Source organism: Siphateles boraxobius, unplaced genomic scaffold (assembly GCF_051911475.1).
Source record: "Siphateles boraxobius isolate OS27281-9 unplaced genomic scaffold, OSU_SipBor_1 3, whole genome shotgun sequence".
Classification (NCBI taxonomy): Eukaryota; Metazoa; Chordata; class Actinopteri; order Cypriniformes; family Leuciscidae; genus Siphateles; species Siphateles boraxobius.
This window is the reverse complement of record NW_027508919.1, coordinates 8,539,692-8,560,707: the sequence shown is the minus strand read 5'-3', so window position 1 is coordinate 8,560,707 and position 21,016 is coordinate 8,539,692. Positions and strand designations below refer to the sequence as shown.

The 21,016-nt window shown below is 37.5% G+C and overlaps 3 protein-coding genes across 15 annotated transcripts in view; all 3 read right to left on the bottom strand.

Moving 5' to 3' along the window:
- Positions 1–731: 731 nt before the first annotated feature.
- Positions 732–1,510, bottom strand: fgfbp1a (fibroblast growth factor binding protein 1a). Its single transcript, XM_077248078.1, has one exon. The coding sequence runs from the start codon at positions 1,508–1,510 to the stop codon at positions 908–910; it is 603 nt and encodes a 200-aa protein (XP_077104193.1). The 3' UTR covers positions 732–907.
- Positions 732–4,585, bottom strand: fgfbp2a (fibroblast growth factor binding protein 2a). The gene is made up of 2 exons (XM_077248077.1): positions 3,823–4,585; positions 732–3,732 (listed from the first exon to the last, which is right to left on the bottom strand). Exon 1 carries the CDS (start codon positions 4,514–4,516, stop codon positions 3,830–3,832), a length of 687 nt encoding a protein of 228 aa, XP_077104192.1. The 5' UTR covers positions 4,517–4,585; the 3' UTR covers positions 732–3,732; positions 3,823–3,829.
- A 2,520-nt stretch (positions 4,586–7,105) lies between these two features.
- The window catches only part of prom1a (prominin 1a), an 89,661-nt gene continuing 75,750 nt past the window's right edge, over positions 7,106–21,016 (bottom strand). For 3 of the 13 annotated variants that reach the window (XR_013210341.1, XR_013210336.1, XR_013210337.1), the window contains 12 exons: positions 20,495–20,641; positions 20,309–20,380; positions 15,010–15,102; positions 13,864–13,917; positions 13,683–13,763; positions 13,528–13,596; positions 13,335–13,424; positions 12,235–12,350; positions 11,608–11,631; positions 10,127–10,232; positions 9,555–9,589; positions 7,106–8,608 (listed from right to left, as the gene is read on the bottom strand). Coding sequence is in view for 4 of the 13 variants with exons in the window: in XM_077247692.1 (XP_077103807.1) it covers positions 10,163–10,232; positions 11,136–11,204; positions 11,608–11,631; positions 12,235–12,350; positions 13,335–13,424; positions 13,528–13,596; positions 13,683–13,763; positions 13,864–13,917; positions 15,010–15,102; positions 20,309–20,380; positions 20,495–20,641 (885 nt within the window). In the remaining 9 variants the exon portion in view is untranslated. Of the gene's footprint in view, positions 8,609–9,554; positions 9,590–9,816; positions 9,909–10,126; positions 10,233–11,135; positions 11,205–11,408; positions 11,632–12,234; positions 12,351–13,334; positions 13,425–13,527; positions 13,597–13,682; positions 13,764–13,863; positions 13,918–15,009; positions 15,103–20,308; positions 20,381–20,494; positions 20,642–21,016 lie in introns of those variants that run through there. The other 10 variants (XR_013210340.1, XR_013210338.1, XR_013210342.1 and 7 more) reach the window with 8 other exon arrangements.

The following is a 21,016-nucleotide window of genomic DNA, read 5'->3' as shown; positions in this document are numbered from 1 at the left end:
AACATGGACTCTTTTCTGGAATTACTTTAGAATATTTGTGTATTGTCGCCTCAATTTTATTACACATCAGAACTGGAGGGATAATAGTTTCTAAGACTTCATGTAATGACCAGTATGAAAGAAGCACATGGCTTTAACTGGAATGCAAGGATCACTGTTGGAGTAATTAATCTGGGTTTAAACAGGAGATCTAAAGTTATTCATTGTTTCTACTTGAGAGTACATGTAAGAACAAACAGCCACTCTTCACCTGAGCTAAAGCTACAACTGAAACAATAGGAAAATGATATTTCTGGGTCAAAGTATTAAGTTCCACACTTGCCAGTATCCGTGCGGGACCCAAAACCTTTCCAAAATGCAATGAACATTCTTGTGAGGATAAGAGATTACTGTAAACTGAAAATTAAGGTATTTTATTCCAATGACCAATCAGACAAACACAAATAACCAAATTTAGTATGAATTCTGCCTCTATTACACAGGGTTTTCCTATAATGGTGGGGACTATTGAAATCTAATGTTTCTAATTTTTGTAATAGCCTACATATACTTTTTGTCTTGTGGAGCTATGGTATTTATTTGAACCATGGTGTAGCCTACTCTAACTTTTGGATTAATGTGTTTGGATGATGGCCATATAGTTTACATATAATGGAATTAATTTAACCTTTCAAGTGCCTTGAGGACCGAAATGACACAACAGGAAAAATAACCAAGCGTAAACAAGGGTAATGAAAACAATCAGAAAATGTCATATTTTTATTCCCAATAGTAAGACAAAACATTTTTATAGAAGAACTGATTTCGAGAAACTTTTACAAAACTTTAATCTAATAAATAGGTACATTTAGAAATCTATAGGCTATACCAATGGCATATAAAAGGGTTTTTCAAATTCAATCATGACTCATGAGCATTCATCATTCTCAAGCATCAAGAAGAGAAATGTACACAGTGAAGACCAGGAGCTGCTGCAGTATTCCTCGGCCACTTTCAGTCTCTCGATCCGGTCAGGACAGTGATTGTTCCCCGCGGGCGACGGTAACGGGACTCTGGAAGATGGACGCGTGTCCTTCAGTTTGAAGTGCGCGTCCGCGGGCGCGTTCCTGCACATACCGGCTTTAACCATGGCCGCAGAGTCGCGACACAATCTCTTCTGCTTTTTCAGCGAGTGGGCGATCTGTTTCCAGTAGGCTATGGCATTGGATCCGTATTGCTGACATGCGCTGGGCACTGCTACATATTCGCAGCCGAAACTCTTTGCCCCCTTTTTGCAGGTGACTCCCAATACAAACGCATCACGCTCGCGCGCAGCGAGCCACGAGCACCGCACTCCATCCTTCAGTGAGAATCTCCCTTTTAGGCCATTTTCATTCCGTTGACCTCTTCCCCTCCCCTTCCCATCTGTCTGTGCTCTCCTCCCTCTATCTCTCAGGCTGTTCACCTGTACGAATTGTTGCAAGATACAGGCGAAACTCAAAACGAGAGCGATGTATGTCACGTGCATCATGTCCTCATAGGAATTTATTTTTAAAAAACTTAAACGAAACCCGTACGTGACATTTGTGGTCACAGATGATTTTATAGAAAATAGATAATAATGGATTGTATAATAATGCACGAGAGCAACGAAATATTCGGTTTTGCACCTGCAGTTTCTTTGTGTGGCATTTATAGAGCATCTCGAGCACGCACCTCCCTCTTCACTCCATATTCCTGCCTCGTCTTGTTCTGGGATATTAATTTGGCAAGCTGTTGCCTTGATAAAGTCATTTCTGAAAAGGCATAGTACAGCTTATATGTAAATGTTCTGGGAACAATTAACTGTTACAACTGTAAAATAGCCTACACGTTTACAATCTATGAAGTCAGCCTCAGATTTACTTTGGCGAATCGGCTCTTTTGAACAGTTCAACAGTCGGACTCGAATTCTCGAAAAGAGTAGGCAATATGAAGACAATGGACGCGTTCGTGCTCCTTACTCAGTGTAAAGACGTAGGCTACAATGCTACAATGACCAAACTGAACAACGACAACAGCTAGCAGTAGCCAGGCCTATAAAAAATATAGGCCCGTGCTCCTGTGACAACAAGCTTGACCCCCCTTGTGGCCCCCCTCAATGTAAAGTTTGAAATAATTTTTACAAAACTGTTTTTTGCCATCGCTGTTTTTTTACATCCGTTATTTGACAGTGGCAACGCGAACACAAATGTAACCCACACGTGTTCTTCTAGACGGACTGCTTAAAGCGGAACACTACAGTATAGCACATCCAGCCATCTGCAGGGTTTTTTCTATTCAGAGATTGGTGGAAGTTATGCGCGAATATTATAGTTCAAGCCCAAAGGGGAAATTCTCTGCGAATATTATAGTTCAAGCAAAGAAGGATATATAGAGGTGAGTAAAGTTGTTAATATGTTGTATCTGTATTAAATGCATTACAGAAGTGTAACGTTAGATCAGCTAATCTTAACCTGGCCGTTTGTTAGTTTGTGGCAGTACGAAAAAGGATAAAATATATGATCAACACACTCATGGTGCTGAGTGTTTTTAAGCATACTCAGTAAACGAGTTGTAACGTTAAGGTTAGACATAATTACCTAGCATGTCAGTTATTTTCAGTAAATGAATTAATAAGCTTCTTGGTCCCCATTGCTTTTGCTCTATAGTTCTCACCAAAATGAAGAGAAAGAAGGACATCATAATGCAAATGTAAAAATATAATGGAAATGCAAATACATTGTTGAATGATTATAAACATGGTATTTTGCCAGGTAATGCCTGGAGTGCAGTGCAGAAAATGATATGACAACAATAAGGTCTAAATGTAACTGGCCCCTCTAACAGTACAACTGGCCCCAGCTTGGCCCCCAGTTGAAATGGTCTAGAACCGCCACTGGACCCGTGAACCGGTTCAACTAATTAATGAAAAGGTCTTCATTCGCTAACGAATTAAACACTGCTATTCTCATTTTAATTTTTTTTTAAACAGTGGTATTAAAACATATAGCCTAGCATATAATTGTAGACAGTATTTTGGTGGTAACTGGTTACTATGGTAACATCTTGTATGGGAAATAAATCAAGCGCTGTAGCCCATTTAAAATATCTTTCTCAGGTACAAAGCCTTTCAAACACAAAAGCGCCATCTTCTGTCAAGCTCATGTAAATTACTGCCACACAAAAAGCCAAGGTAAAGAGTCCAAATTTAATCAGAACATACTCAAAAACATGTAGCATAGCCTATAGCCTACATTTGAGTATTACAAAAACATGTATTGCATGAGTATTACCTACATCACTATAAAAATGCAGTAGACAGAGACATATCCATGTACATATCATTCACATTGATATATTACAGTCTGAAGTGACCTGTGGTTCCAATTTTCAGAAATACTGACCCATAATTGGTCAGCAGTCATAAATACATAACATAGCAAGGATTACATATAGTATTCAGACATGATAAGATGAAGTTCCTCATATACTTTATGGATTGGAAAACAACATCAGTATAACATCAGTTGGCAGCATTATATTCAACAGCCAAATTCATTTCTAGCTTTGTATTCCTGTCTATTCGGATACATTGTGTATTAGAGTCTGTACATTTGCAACCATAAGAATATAGAGAACGCGGTCTCATTTGTCTCTGTCAGTCCGAAACCTTCACGTTAGACATTCAGAGTCCTCTTGAATGGGGTTTGTTGTCTGCGGAAATGTGAGTGCCTGCAGAGAGGACACACACTTTTTTAGAGACAGTTTTCAGATTTACAGGAACTCATATTGTTTTTGGTAATTAAAAAAAAAAAACCTTACCTTGTCCTTAATTTCTGAACCACCCAATGACCCAGGAACACGCACCATGAAAGGAGCGCCAGCAGTGGTCCTGAGCAAGTTTCTTGGCCTCACTCATGGGTACCTGCGTAGTTGGTTGTGGCACAGCTGGTTTAGGTGTAATAACTTTCCTCTGAGTGGTGGATTTGAGAGCGTTGGGCTCTCGCCGTCTTTGTTGTGGTTTCATCTGCTCGGTTCTGACAGGGGCTGGTTTGTAGGGCCTGTCCTTTGGCTCGGCATCTGCCGAGGATGCAGTTGTGAAGACCATCTGGGCCTCGTCGGATGCTCTCTTGCACATCTGAGGCTTTAATACACTTTGGCCCTGGCAAGCATTCGGCAGCTTGCGGAGGTTCCACATGATCTGCCTGAAATAATGCTGTGGATTTTTGATGTAAGAGAGGCAAACCTGAGGCTTGCCCTGGTACTCACACCAGTACGAATTCTCCTGGCCATGGCAAGAGATGCGGAGCTTTGTCAGATCCCCATGTCCTGTCACGCTCAAGTAGCATTCATCTTTGGTGCCTTTGGTAAGAAACTCAATCACATCTTCCCAAATGTTCCTCCTGCCACTTGGTTTATCATCATCGCGACCCTGTGTTTGAGCGAGAGCTGCCTGGAGGCAGCATGTCAGGAGGAGCGTGCTTGTGAATGTCCACATGTTGTGAGTCACTAACATTGGTGGAGAGACTTCTGACTCCACTATTTAAAGGCTTTGGTAGCCCCACATGTTGGCTTCTTTCCTGGGGTGTTGTTGGCACGGCTGTCTGGCGAATGTCAATGAAAAGCAGGCACACATATGTAACCAATTGAGAAAAATGCTAAGACACAATAAGTGACAAAGAGAGCAGCCATTTACACGTGTACGTCATTTACGTCATGTTTTGTGATGTTGTTTTTGTTTATGATGTTGGGAAACAATCTGTCCATGCTCTCCATCAAGAAAACTTATTCTTGGGTTATGTGAGTACTTAAAAAATAACCGTTTATTGGACTTCATTGCAAGACCGTATCCCAGTCAAGTTGGTTCAAATGTAATAAGATGTGATCTGCTTCTGTCACTAAACTATTGAAGCCTTTTCCACCTCAGAGTAAAAAATAAAAAGGTAATTGCGAGAAAAAGTTAACATTAAGAAAAGGTCACATTGTGAGATATGAAGTCACAATTCGTGGCATAAAGTCAATTATTATAATTTTTTTACTCTACAGGGCTTCCATGATAAAATATACAGTATTAACCTTAATGCTAAATAAAATATTTTGACAGTTCTGCATGAAGGATCAGCATCATGTCAGACACATGATTAGATAATTATATGAACATTTATATATGATCACGTAAAGAGACGAGGCATAGAGAAAAATGAGAGAAAACACCTGAATTACAGCAAAAACTTTAAACTAATCACATCTTTATTTTTCAAGCAATCAATCATATCTGGGAGAAAGAGGTCCCTAACTGATGCAGTGTTTTGAAGTGTTTTACTGGCTTCTACAAGTCCCAGAGTTTATTAACCTAACGCATGGGGACCACTGACAGACACAGATGACAGGTGTTATATGAAAAAATAAACTAACCTTCTTGGATTGAGCAAAATCAGGTGAGCAGAGGTGGACAGTAACAAAGTACATTTACTTGAGTACTGTACTTAAGTACACTTTTTGAGTATCTGTACTTTATTTGGGTATAATTTTTTCTGGAAACTTTTTACTTTAACTTCACTACATTTGAAAGACAAATATCGTACTTCTTACTCCACTACAATTCAGTCAAGGTCCTTGAGTAGAAAGTAGAAACGTCAGTCAGGGGATGATTTTGGTTGCAGGGGTTGCATTTTGGTTGGAATGAAAGTCGGGTTGACGTCAGAACCCGACTGATGTTGGTTTCTAACGTCAACCTGATTTTCATTTTCAACCACAATACGGCTGTCCAACGTTGGAGATTAATGTCATCTGGCGTTGGATTCTGACATCAACCTGATTTTCATTTTCAACGTTGGGTTTGGTCTTCTAAATGCAAATGTTGTCATTGTTTTGGAGCACACTAGCTTTTAGATAACAGTAAGGCTAACATATTCATACTAAAAGCAAAAAAACTTTAAATAGGGCACTGCTTGAGGGAACAGCCATTTGGATGTGCGAAACCATTGTGGACGTTATTGAGTGCACTTATTCAGTCTCACATTCAATCACACTACTGGAACTGTGTTCTAGAAATAAATTTGATATAGATATGAGGGTAGGTAGGCAGGCATAGATTCAGAAGGCACTATAAGTATTACATACAACATTGCAACAATGCATTGACATTTACTTTTGATACTCAAGAACTTTTAAAAACAAGTACTTCTGTACTTTTACTTAAGTTAAAATCAGTCTTTATAATTTTTATTTACTTATAGCGGAGTAATATTTGACCAGTACTATCTGTACTTCCACTCAAGTGAGGGTACACTCTTTCACCAATAGTAACAAAAAATGCCCCAGATATTTTAAACGTAAGGCAAAAAAACATTTGATACAGTTCACAATATTCCGTTCTAGGCCAATAGTGTTGGTTTTAGACACACTATAAACACAGTATTTGACAAAATTTGTCTTCTTATGTTATAGAGAAAAAGTTCTTTTTAAAGGGTAATTAAACCCTAAAACAACTTTTTTTAGTTAATGATCTGTAAGACTGGGGCTTTATTAATGCTGTACATTGATTCGAGTAAATTTTGTGACATTTGGTATAAAGTGTTTTAATTCTACAATATATGGTGTAAAAACGTGCTGCCCTCTTCAGGTTGAACGGTGGCCACTGGAGTTGAATTTTCCTATTGGATGTTGTGGTACTGCGTGATGTAAGCAGGTACCAGCTCACCACACTCTTGCCTACAGAGAGACGCGAGTCTCAGGTGCATGCCCCCCCTCTGCCCACTTTTCCAGCATTTTTCAAATATTGCCTGTGGGTGGAGTCAGGCTCTGACCAGGGGTTGAGTTAACCTTTAATAGTAAAAAGGCACCATGTAAACCAATTCCAGTGGGCAACTTTTGCGCTTTTAAAGTCTAATAAAGTTCCTAACACTGTTTTTGTGTTTTCATGACATTCGGGCTTTGTAAGCTATAACTTCACCTCTTGAGAAACAGTCTATTTACAAATAGAAGTATTTCGCTTGTTTTTATTTTAAAACCTCTCCCTTTATTCTTGTAACCAATCTTTTTGTAACTCAATTTTAATGCTATGTACACTGGTTGCATTTAGAATTTACAACACCAGAAAATGTTATTTTCATCTGAAATTTTATTCACAATATTTTACAGTTTTAGCCAGCCTAACCACAAGGACTTGAAAACCAATGGCACTGACAACCAGGCCCACCACAACTAAACATCTTCGAGCAAGCTTGAACACCAAGTATGCGCATGCTATGCGTGGTATGGCAAAACAGTGAGACCTTATTAGGTGAAGGGACCTTTCTGGGTATAAATCAAGTACAACATTTTACCTGAGGCCCTGATAACACTGTCATATACACAATGTGTGAAGGATCTGAGCAACAATATGTAGCACCTGACATAATGTCTCTAACATTAAACAGCTGAAATATTTGGTGGAGTAATTGTCAATGACTATGACAGCGTTAAATAGGCTCTGTAAAAGTCGTCGTAAAGGGGCTCCGTTGTCTTCCCTTGCTCTCGTACCAGCAAATGTCTCCGAGGTACATTCACTCGCTTTAAAGCTGACAATAAGTTCACATAATCAACATATGTCCACAAATATGGTTATATCAAGTAAACAAAAAGCCCTAAGACCTGAGACCTACAATGAAACATGATTTGGTGTGAAAAAGCAATAAGCAGTAGTTTACAGTAATCCAACAATGTGTTGGAGAACAACTGTTAGTACAGTCAGCAAAATTAGCAACAGGAATATCATTAATAAATGTGAAACTAAAGTACATAAAGCTACCAAGATCTTTTAGTGATGTTACTAAAACCAATGCATCATATCTTAAATTTCCAAGTACAAAAGAGAGCATAAACACATACATACATCTTAAACGGCTAAACAGAGATCAGTATCAAATGTAGTTTTGCGTTCTCAGTCTCAATAATCTAGGTAAAACTAATCAAAGACCTTGCGACTTGTGGCATGTCTTACATGTACCACGAGCTAAAAATCTGAAAAGGCAACAATGCATTCACCCTTGAAATGGCTTAACATCTATCTGTACTGTATTAGCACTAGTTATCACTTAGCATGTTTTCAAACCTGCTTTCAAAACATGTGTTTCCTAAACACATTGTTTATCTGTAATATTTGTGGCTCATGGGTGGCTGGCTTGCTCTGTTTCAACAAAAATCCCTTCGGACTCTCAGTGGTCTCGACTTCAATATGTTGAATTCTCCACAATGTTAAAAAGCACTATACAAAGAAAAAAGAAACACAATAAAAACAAGAACTCAGCATTGTTATGCCCGTCACATGTGATTTATGACTGTAAACAAAGACACATGATGTAGTTAAAACAGCCATGTACTTTAAAGCCTCTCTGACTGACAGGATGTGACATCAGAGAATAGCTCATTGAGGGGACAGTCCATAAGACTTGAATCATAAGGGTGCAAAATAGTCAAACCAACAAGAACAGTTAGGACATTGATTAAAAATTAATCTTGATCGATGTCATGGGCACATGGACAGCAGGTCCCAGCTTCAAGTATATGAGTTTCCTTTTCTTAATGTCGTCTGAGCTGAGCTGAGCCTGCTGTTCACAGAGAGAGTCTGTGGTTGAGAGAAAATCATTAGTCTTGTACAATGCATGCAGTATTTTTGGTAGATTTTATACAACCTTTTTTATTCTGTTTAGTGCAGTGGTTCTCAACCAGGGGACTGGGGCCCACTAGGGGCAGTGGTGTAAAACTCAAACATGATCTCTACATGATTTCTACCCGCCCAGAACGCGATCTCTACAGAAGGGAACACGGCCTTGCGGTTCACTACTGACTATAGGGGGCTTCAAGTTTAACTTTAAGTTATGCAAACGAATGTTCTCTGAAGGTTCAAAACATACCGGTTTTTAATTTTTTGGTTATGTGAATGTTAAAGAAACATTCCATTTCATCATTCTTCAAACATTACAGGAATGTCACTTTTGAATGTTCTTTACACATTCTGAAATTAGTAACATTTAAAAATGTTCGATGAATGTCCAACTAAAACATTTCAGAAAAAAACACACTCCATAAATGATGTATAAAGAAAGTTTTCGTGCTAACGTTTTGAGAACATTATTATGATACATAGCCCTTATAACTTTGAACAAATGTTCCATTAATGTTACTGGAAGAATGTATGAGAAGAACATTTGAGATAACCTTGCTAGAACATTAGCTAAAGTTCTCTGTTAGTTTGGCTACTGGATATATGAGGAAGCCTATTTGTAAAAGTGTGATTTTCAGACCTGGTCATGTAATTGAATAAAATGGTATTCCGTGCGCATTTTTATAGAATATACATTTTTCTATTTTTTCATAAAATATTTAATCAGGTCGAAACTGAGTAAAAATATTTAAAAAATCCTTATCCTTAATCCTTATCCAGTAAATCACAAACAACTGGAAAAATCAAGTGGGCCTTTGAATATTGTGGTGGACAGTGGGGGGCCTTGGAGTCAAAAGGTTGAGAACCACTGGTTCAATGTAAAACAAGGCCAATTTAAACAACTTACATACCACAAAGGTTCAATTCCAGTTTCCAATAGCACTGTGAGAGTAAAGAAACAAATATTGCAGAATTATACCTGCTGCGTAGTTTCAAATGCACGATAAACGGCAAAGAGTGATACGAACGAACTGGTGGACGTGAGACGTGAGAGGGGAGGTGAGATTTTAGACCAAAGTAAAGAAACAAAACACACAGTGAGCACTGGCATCTATCTGTTTGCAGAGCCGTCAGGAATGTTTGAAGTCAAACATTGGCGGATCACAATGATACGGGCAAGTGGTTAGTGATGGACCCTAAAAAAAACACAATTCACACGAAGCTTGGCAGAACTGTCAGCAGTTATCCAGGCGGAATGCTTCTGAAGATGGAAAGAGAATGCAAAAACGAAACATGCTGTTGGTGTAATGACAGAAAATGACGCTCACTAGATACATAATCAAAAGTGAAAGGTTAGGAAACAAATCAAATAAATGCATACTAAAAATGTCTATGTAATTAGTTGAACGGGAGGAAGATGCACATGCTTGTTAGAGAGGAAGAGCAAGTCCATTTGCTCTTATCTGCAGCTCCCAGTACCTTTCTTTAGTTAAAAACAGAGCGTCCTCCTCAGAGTCACCAGTCGGCATGGCGCGGGGGCGCAGAGGCCCGTGGGAATCGAGTCATAGTGTCATAGGTAGGGATGCTTGAGGCACAAAAGGAAAAACTGTCAGGGTCAGAGTGTATTAACATCCCCGCACAACCCTTAGATGCCTCCTCTCATCTCTCCATCCATTTTAACCCATCATTCTTAAAGAAGAGCAGGACGGGGCTTTCAAAATGACACATACAGCACTAGTACTAATAATTAAAGGTGCTTTAATCGATTTTTGATTGAAATTTCACACATAAAATGTTTCTCGAGCAGCAAATCAGTATATTAAAATGATTTCTGAAGGATTATGTGTCACTGAAGACTGGAGTAATGATGCTGAAAATTCAGCTTTGCCACCATAGGAATTAATTACATTTTAAAATATATTTAAAAAGAAAATAGTTATTTTAATTTGTTTTATTATTTCACAATTTTACTGTTTTTTTTTGTTTTGATCAAACACACGCTGCCTTGTTGAGCGCAAGAGACATCTTTCAAGAACATTTAAAAAATCCCAGACCTCAAAAGTTTGAATGGTATGTATGCGTTTATGCTCTGTCTCATTCTAGCCCACCGTCCTGACCTCTGTTATATGTTTTGTTGCTGAAACACATGCCATTAATGATGAGTTAGAGGAAAAGACCATGCACAGCCATAGCAGCCTAGTGAGAGACTCAAATTCAGCCAATCAATAAATTCTGCAATATCATGCATGTATTAATATAAATATTAAATGCAAAACACAAATTCTACCAAACTGCTATTGAGTTAGTCAGCATGCAAACACCACTATAAAAATTAGAAAAATGAAATATCCAACTCCTAGGTGCATGTTTGTGCAAAGGACACCTTCAAATCACGCATGCATCAGACCTCTGACACCTCACTATAACCTCAATCGATTTCTACCTGCAATGCATGCAATTTATTAAGCGTGGATATGGTTCTGATTACCTTGCCATTACAGGGTTTTGGATACCTTCTAAATGTTCATTATAATAACCATTATTACCAATTTCCATACTGAAAAAAACATTACATAGATAAAAAATTCAAACAAAACATGATGTGACATGAGAGAAATGGCATGCGACTGACTATAAACAAGCTTCATTTTAAAACGGTCTTGAAAAATGTACACGCAAGGTTGTGCAGTAGAGTATGAATCGGTATAAATTGCAATCGTATGTTGTAAATGTACAATTCTTTTGAAGTGTGCTCTTAAGGTTTCTGTTTTTACAGCCCTTCATGTTGAGCTTCAAAGATAACACACCAACACAAACAGCGCCCTTCACCGAAGAAGCATTCCAAGGCTTAGAGCTTAAACCAGCACCATTAAGCAGAAAGTTTTATGTACAAAACAGGAAAGAGATGTCGTGTTAGCGGGAAAGTGGACAACAAAATATAAGGGGGAAAAACAGCTTACGTTTTCATGGGAATTGTCTCAATGCTAAAAAGATACAAGACAAGCAAAAATGTTATAGAGATGCACTGTAGTGGCGCACAGAGACGTCTCATGGATGTCAAAATGGACGTCTCTGGTCAAGACAATTGGTGACTTGTCAATCGCAATGATTTTTGACTGTAAACGTATGAATGCTCGACAAATGCTAAAATAAACACTGCATGAACAATATATACAGGTAGTTCTCATAAAGTGCAAAGTGCTGGACAGAAAGACGAAGAATGAAGAAAGATGGAAATAGCAAGAATGGTTATCATAACGTGAAATGCCAAGTCCCCGAGACAGAGGAACTAGAAAGAACAGAAAAGAAACAGAGAGAGAGAGAGAGAGAGATAGAGAAAGGAAAAAATTACTAACTACTCTGAGGCAAACAAAAAGAAGAGGCATTTGCACTTTCATTTATTAATGCATATCATTCATTATACAACAGTTAGTGCCAGTCCTCTCATCTGACTGAACAACTGCACTTTGGGTTTTTGTAAGCAGAGAAAAACAATATACAAACAATAATAATAACTTTGTTTAAAGAACTGTAATCAGTGGGGTGATAAATAGCAACCACAAACTTGCTATATTTGGGATACTTACTCGTCATAGACATCCTCTGTGTCCATTCTGCGGTAGAACTTGGCAAGCTTGATGGACAGGATAATGCTAGGGAGCAGAAACAGCGCGGAGCAGCCCAGTCCAAACCAGAACGTGTTCTGCAACCAAAAAAACACAAGATTACTTAAAGCCACCCAAAAACTGCACTCCGCTTAACCATAAATGACAGGTTTGATCAACATGCTCTCTGTATGCTTATTTCTTCTGAAAACTAGATTTTTCAAAACACAGAAAGTAGATGTCCAGCATGGGAAGCTTTCTACATAAAGGGGCATTCACCTTCCACCAGAGTGGGCGATCTGATGAATGTGTCCAGCCATGCAAGATGTCGATAAAAGCTTAACTTTATACAAATAAGTAGCCAAAAGGCTGCATTGACTACCAGCATGAGTAAAAATAAAAGAGAAACCAGCTAAAAGACAACCCACTGGCACACAAGTACAAACTATTTGTTCTTGAAATTTGTACCCAGAAGTGAGCAAAATCTGACAAAACCTTTATTTAGAGGCATCCTCATTTGTAAAATGATATTAAAAAAAAGGAAATTAAGTTTTTTGTTGTAAAAATGCAGTGGATTTTCTGTAATGAGTTAGGGTGGGTTTTAGGGTTAGGTTGTAGTACTTATAAATTGATGTATATGAAAACAATAGAAGGTTACAACAATTGTAGGTTAAAACATTAACCCTGGCCTAAACTCACTATGCCTTCTCAGGGAACCATGTTTACATTTGTAATCTGAGGCTTTTTCTCATTCCACACCTCACTTTTCGGTTAAATAAGCGCATCATCCGGGTACTTAAAGTGCACTTTTTCTTTTTAGAATTTTCAGTGTGAATGCACTACTCGCACTGCACTGTGGACAAGTACGTGATTTGGACACACTTATAGTGACAGAGTAGTTTTTGTACTTTTTGAAGCTATGGCTGTATAAATCACCATCCACTTTAATTGTATGGAAAACATTTCTACATTTCATGGATGTCAGAAAATTGGGGCGTGACATGAAGGTGAATAAATAATGAGAAAATGTTTTGAACTATTTATTTCAATGATTTTCATTATAGTAGCGATGGTTCTCTCACCATTGAATCCAGCAGGAAACTGCAGCCCAGGATCTCGACAGTGTCCACAATGTTGCTGAGCGGTTTACAGGTAGCGACCTCCAAGGCCAGCTACAATGAGGCAGCAAAACAAAGGGGTTTCAACCCTACAATAACTGATCGATCGCCACCAATCTAACATTGATACTACAGGTGCATAGTTAAAAATACTCACAGACGTTATGATCCAGTCCATATACTGCTTGAAATAGCCAATGATAGTCTGCTTGTATTTCTCGGTTTCCTGTTGAAGCATATATTAACCATCAGTACAATACAACCAAAACACCAATCATTCTTACATTGTTTTATTTTTTACGCTTGCATTACCTGGTTGATCAAAAATGTTGCATTGTGGGAAATAAGGAACTGGGTGGCATCAACGGCTTGTAATACATCCCTAACTCTGAGCTAAAAATCAACACATTTACAGCTAATCAGAAAGCATGTTCTGAAATGCATCTGTGATGATATTTTTAAACAGGTGGCAGTTTTAAAATGAGCAACTTACAGGCAGGTCTGAGGACGTCCTCTCCAGAAGTCTGATGCTCTGATTAAGCGTGCTCTTTAATAAGGAAGATAATGGAGGTATAGAAAGTATGAATCATGTCCAAATTATCTCATCTATAATTGTGCAAAAAGTACTGTAAATGACCATATTGGAAACAAACTGACAGTTCAAGGGAACCAGAAGGGTGAAAGAGGGTCATGCAATCTGACAGTTGCATTACATGCATTTCATGCACATCATGTCACAATAAATAAGAGATGTGACACAAAACAGTTGGACTAAATTATATATTTGGGATACAGGGGCAAAGGTCATCAATTGATGAGCTTTATATTTCACATAAGATCACATCTAACCCGTAAAAAATCAAGTATGAATGAGAAAATAAAAGTCCCCAGTCCTGAAAATGCATTTTGAAAAGGTAGTGGTAACCTTAGTTTATTAAATCTTATCATATCAGCATTGGCAAAATATGAAATGGTGCTAAATTGCATACCAACAAGGTAAAGAGTGAATTGTTAAATTTTTCCATGTTAACATTTTTTGTTGATTTCTCCAAATGTGTAAAAACAGTGAAACTGTTTTTTTTTTATTTAGCAAAGCGACAATGCTTTAACGCAGACAACAGGAAGGATTGTTTGAGCATGTTACATCAATATTTTCTGCAATTCTGTTTGATGCCACTAGAGGGACAGAAATTCCACACTTCACCCCTTTGACCAGTTTATGAATCTGTAAATATTCAAAAAACTAATAATAATAATAATAATAATAATAAAATCAATAGGACAAAGACAGGATGAAGTTACTCCAAAAAGATGCTTGTTTTTTCATGATGGCGTCACAGAAAAATCTAAGTAGAAACCAAAAGGAGCAAACAACTTGTAGGTCATGTAGCTATTACTGGTAGATACAGGCTTACCCTTGATTTCACATATTTCTTCGAAGCCATAAATCAAGATGAATGTGTTAAGGAAAATTAAAAAAGATAATTGAAAATCAGACAGGTGCAAATAGCAATATGAACATTATTCAGATGCTTTTCATTTGCAATCAATCCAACAGAATGGAACTGATTCATCAGAACCATTCATGAATAAGGAGGTAAAGAATCAAAAGAGAATATATGGGCCAGGAAGAGATTACCATGGACTGCTCCAGCGGGATGACTTGCTGAATGTGGATCTGCCTTATAGTGTTAGCGTGTCCCTTTAATGAAGTCTGCAAGGTCCCTTTAGACTGCAAAAGAAAGAAATAGTTATTATAAGAACAGAACAGAATATTAGTTATTCACATTGGTACTAACCATCAGAGATGGGCACAAATACATAAAAAAGTATTTAATTACAAATTACAAATACTTACTCATCAAATGTATTTAAATGTAATACAAAATACTGCTGTCTGTAAGGGTTCTTCCATATAATTTTCAGGAGACATTCATAGAGTCAAAAAATGTCATTTTATTGACTGCAACACTTAAGTACTGACCACACATTGTGCATAAGAAAGAGAGGAAAGGAAGGACTAATTAATGGGACATTAGCATATTACTGAGTTCTGGGTCTCAGATGTTTCTCAGGAATCCCCCATCAGAATTAACCCAGCCACAGAAAATAAAGCCCTTTTAACAAACCAGACCAAACAATATTTATGATTACAGGGGTTTCACAAAAAATTCTCTTTCCATTACATCAAACTTTAAAAATTTTTTTTTTTTATATATATATATATACATACACATACACACACTCACCTAAAGGATTATTAGGAACACCATACTAATACTGTGTGTTGACCCCCTTTCGCCTTCAGAACTGCCTTAATTCTACGTGGCATTGATTCAACAAGGTGCTGAAAGCATTCTTTAGAAATGTTGGCCCATATTGATAGGATAGCATCTTGCAGTTGATGGAGATTTGTGGGATGCACATCCAGGGCATGAAGCTCCCGTTCCACCACATCCCAAAGATGCTCTATTGGGTTGAGATCTGGTGACTGTGGGGACATTTTAGTACAGTGAACTCATTGTCATGTTCAAGAAACCAATTTGAAATGATTCGAGCTTTGTGACATGGTGCATTATCCTGCTGGAAGTAGCCATCAGAGGATGGGTACATGGTGGCCATAAAGGGATGGACATGGTCAGAAACAATGCTCAGGTAGGCCGTGGCATTTAAACGATGCCCAATTGGCACTAAGGGGCCTAAAGTGTGCCAAGAAAACATCCCCTACACCATTACACCACTACCACCAGCCTGCACAGTGGTAACAAGGCATGATGGATCCATGTTCTCATTCTATTTATGCCAAATTCTGACTCTACCATCTGAATGTCTCAACAGAAATCGAGACTCATCAGACCAGGCAACATTTTTCCAGTCTTCAACTGTCCAATTTTGGTGAGCTCTTGCAAATTGTAGCCTCCTTTTCCTATTTGTAGTGGAGATGAGTAGTACTTGGTGGGGTCTTCTGCTGTTGTAGCCCATCCGCCTCAAGGTTGTGTGTGTTGTGGCTTCACAAATGCTTTGCTGCATACCTCGGTTGTAACGAGTGGTTATTTCAGTCAAAGTTGCTCTTCTATCAGCTTGAATCAGTCGGCCCATTCTCCTCTGACCTCTAGCATCAACAAGGCATTTTCGCCCACAGGACTGGCGCATACTGGATGTTTTTCCCTTTTCACACCATTCTTTGTAAACCCTAGAAATGGTTGTGCGGGAAAATCCCAGTAAGAGCAGATTGTGAAATACTCAGACCAGCCCGTCTGGCACCAACAACCATGCCACGCTTAAAATTGCTTAAATCACCTTTCTTTCCCATTCTGACATTCAGTTTGAAGTTCAGGAGATTGTCTTGACCAGGACCACACCCCTAAATGCATTGAAATAACTGCCATGTGATTGGTTGATGAGATAATTGCATTAATGTGAAATTGGACAGGTGTTCCTAATAATCCTTTAGGTGAGTGTATATATATACACAAACTTAAATAAACATAAAAATAACATTTACCATAAAACAATAATGAAAATACACTTAAACACACACACACACACACACACATTACCACACGACCAATGTTCCCTCTAAGCTGCGCGCGTGCGCGGCCGCGCACTTCTGAAGCCGGGGCCAAAATAATAAAATACCACACAGAGAACTGACGCGAAATGTGTGGGGAAATCCATTTGATTGTAGTTTAAGTGAGAAATAATTTCAGTGCTGGTCAACCGCTATAGAGTGAAAACTGGTGAATGCAGTTTACAGGTTTCATAGAAAGAGAATGATGTGAGCACGTGTGATTGGCAGTGAGTCTTGTGTGCGGACCAAATAGCTCAACACGAGAGGCAATGAGAAACGCAAAGACATGTGAAATAAAATCACATCATAATGTTTTAAAGAAGAGTGGTTTGATTAAAGTGGTGAAAATACCGGTTGATGGACACAGAACGGTAACAATTACACACCCACCCGCGTGCAAATTCAAAATACATCATTAGTTTAAATAGATAAACATGGTTAGATTACTATAAAAGAGTTCACATATTCACTTTTCTTGAAAATATTTAGCTTTTAGATCTATTTAAATGCTTCAGTTTGTTTTCATATTATAAAAATATAAAATGTAAACAAATTGAAGCATTTAAACTGATATATTATATCAATTCAAATACTTCGATTCGTTTTTTTTATATTATATTATATTAGGCCTATATTTTATTATATTATAAGCCTAAATAAAGACTCTTACAAGGGTATGATTTAGGTATCATTTCAATTAAAAAGATGAAACCCCCTGCTAAAGAAAATATTGGAAATTCATAAGAAATAAACAATCATTTAACTCTGATGGTTTAATGGTTCCTGTACACAATTAATTGACTGTACAAAAATACCTTATGGTTTTCTCAAACCATCTCAGTGTAACAGCTTAATTTTCTTTCATACTATATTCTATTATTGTAAAGAATTGAACTGTCCTCAAGAAGATTTTGTAAATTATTTTTCATAGGATTTCTTGGTAAAGACAGCACTGTAAAAAAAACTATCAGGTACCTAAAATGTGCTTCATTTAGTGACTTAATTAACTGCTTGTTTTTCAAAAATATGATTTAATACCAATAAGTTACATCAAGGGTCAAATAAAATAGAAATGGCACATTCAGGTTAAAAGTTACAACTGAATGTTGAAACCATTGTGTTTCTACGTATGCTGTACAGGTCAGGTAAAAAGAATATTTTTGCTCAGGTGGCGAAAAATGTCTGCCCAATAGAAAAAAGTTTTGCTCTGCAAGAAAAAAAATTAGAGGGAACATTGCAAACGACAAACGACCCCAACACATATTGTCCCAAAAACTACATTTTCCATAATTCCCAACCGAATATATAAAGGACACCAGGAAAGGCCGCACCCTTTTAATTCCAAGCCTTTGTTCCATGCTGCAGACATGGATCCTGGCGGAACCACGGGTAAGATGTACACATTCAACAAACTTAAATAAAATGTCAAACCCATATCTTGGTTGTGGTTTCATTTACTCACTAGCGTGAACTCTAGAAATAAATGGTTATTGGCCTTGTTGCTCTTTGAGGTTTAAAGCGCTAAAGAGACAACGTAGCTCCTCCACTTACAATGTTTGGGTAGGCCTAAATAATATTAAGATTAGAAACTTATAGTAAGTTTCTTATAATATAAGAAACAAAATAATTACATGGAAATTTATAAATAAACAGACAAAAAACAAAACAAAAACATGAATCCCTTAGAACAAACGAAATATCAATTTCACATACAAAAAATAAAATACAAAATAAACTAGGACCATTCAAATGAGATGTTCATTCAGTGTGGCCTTAGCCATCACACTGTGAAAAAAGTATTTAATTAAAATACAAGTAATTTGTAACTTGAAAATACAAAACACAAACAAAATGTACAATCATTTGAAGTGCGAGAGTAACTGTGGAGTTAGATACACGTAAGAGTATAGAATATCAGGATATCATCGTTTAGTGCAGAAGATGCGCTTTTAAAGTACAAGGTGTCATAATAAAAGATCATTACGCCTGGCACTAGGTGGCGAATTCCGACAATCCAAATGTTGTGTGCGGTGGAAAGGTGGGTTTACATTCATTTAAGACATGACCGACTGTGTTTACGTGAATATTCTCCAAGGTGGGCATTTTGACATCATTTTGTGTGTATCTGGCAGTTTCCCCGCCAAACAGCAGTTCATCAACCACTCAGATTTCAGCAACACACTCACATACACATGTAGGCCTACAAGTTGTTTTAATATTACCATCATTAATGATTTATATCATCCGCCCGCAACCCACCCGCAATTAATCAGAACGTTACTTTTTATTACTTCACCTTCCTGCCCGCCCGCGGATGTAACGGCGATAAGTGCTTTACTAGACAGCGCATGTCACTCTTTTAGCTAGTAAGTCAATTCACAAGTTCTAGCTGTTTTTGCTAATCTTCTGTCTTATAATGACATTTAGTAAACAATATCTGATAGTAGGCCTATATTTTACTAGATACTTTACCTTAAAGCAGTTTGACTGAACACAAAAGCAGCTTCTTTACTTTGCCTCTGATCTTGTTCACAATGAGCGAGCTGGACCTTTTTCACAGACTGTAATGATGCGTTTTAACGCTCATCAGCATCGTAAATCCTGCAAAGTTTTTTATATATATATATTTTTGAAATGTATGTACATATAACACTATGGGCCCTATCATACACCCAGCACAATGCGGCGTCAAGCACGATGCAAGTGTTATTTGCTAGTTTCAGCCTGACGCAGTTATCATTTTCACATCCTGCACCACATTGTTTAAATAGCAAATGCATTTGCACCCATTTGTGCGCCCATGAGCTGCTTGTTTGAAGACGAGGTGTGTTCAGGTGCATTGTTAGTGCGTTGCTATTTTAAGACAACTGAAATAAACTGAGCCATTGACCAACTGAAACCTATGTATATGGCACAATGTATATATATTTTTTGTTATTAAAGAGCGCATTAGTAATGTGCGCCTATAGGCGGGTCCACAATACGAGTACACTTTTCCCGTAGATGGTCTGCTTGCACGCATTAACCTCCCGCACAAGTAGATCTGTTTCCTCGCTAGAGAAGCGTTCAGTCTTTCTGCTTGCAAATTCCACCATGTAAATAGCGAATCCACCATGACGCGAGCCCAACTGGCTTTTAAAGGGAATGGGAGAGACCTCTCTTACAGTCTCTGAAAGTATTTAATTACAAATTACATTTCATTTATTTTTGTAAAGGAAAAAACTAATTACAAAATACTAAAAAGTAATTAAATACGTATTTCAAATACATGTAATTAAAATACTGAGTGAATTTCATGTAATACCTAAAATCATTGGAATATGTTTTTATTTTTTTATTTTAATTGAACCAAAATTCAATATCTTACCAACTGATCAGCTTGAGCATCAAGTTGACTGGCGAAATCAACTAGATCAACGCGAGTCACTCCTTTATTAACCTGGAAGATAAACAGAAACACATTTCTTTCTAATCTTGGGCTGTACATGCACCAAAGCCTGTGGAGCAAACGTTTCAATCAAAACGTGTATGTGCTTTTATGTATGTTATGTACCTCCTCCAAATAGGCAGCAAAGTCAATCTCATTAATCCCAGTTTCAGTAAAGCTGATAAGATTCTGTTTTCCTTCTGACTCCAGAAGAATGATGCCACGTAGGTCCACCTTCATCCCTTCAAACTTCTTCGACACATCCTTGGAGTACTGTAGAAAGAAAAGAGGCTCTGTATATGATTCTGACATGAGTCTAGGAAATTGTTATAGGTTGTCATGAGGAAATATTCTTGAACTAACCAGTGGGACCCCGAAGTCAAGACCACTAGTAAATACTAATGGTATTAACATGGTTAACATGAACTATGAATGTATATTTTTACTATTTTTTATGTATGTACTTATTTTTATTATTTACTAGTGGCTCACACTATATATATATACACACACACACACTGTAATATTAATATAATAAAATATAAATAAATAAATAATACATTATTATTACATATTACATTATTATTATTATACATTATTGATTTGAGATGATACAAAGAACATCTTGTGCTTCAACAGAAGCAAAAA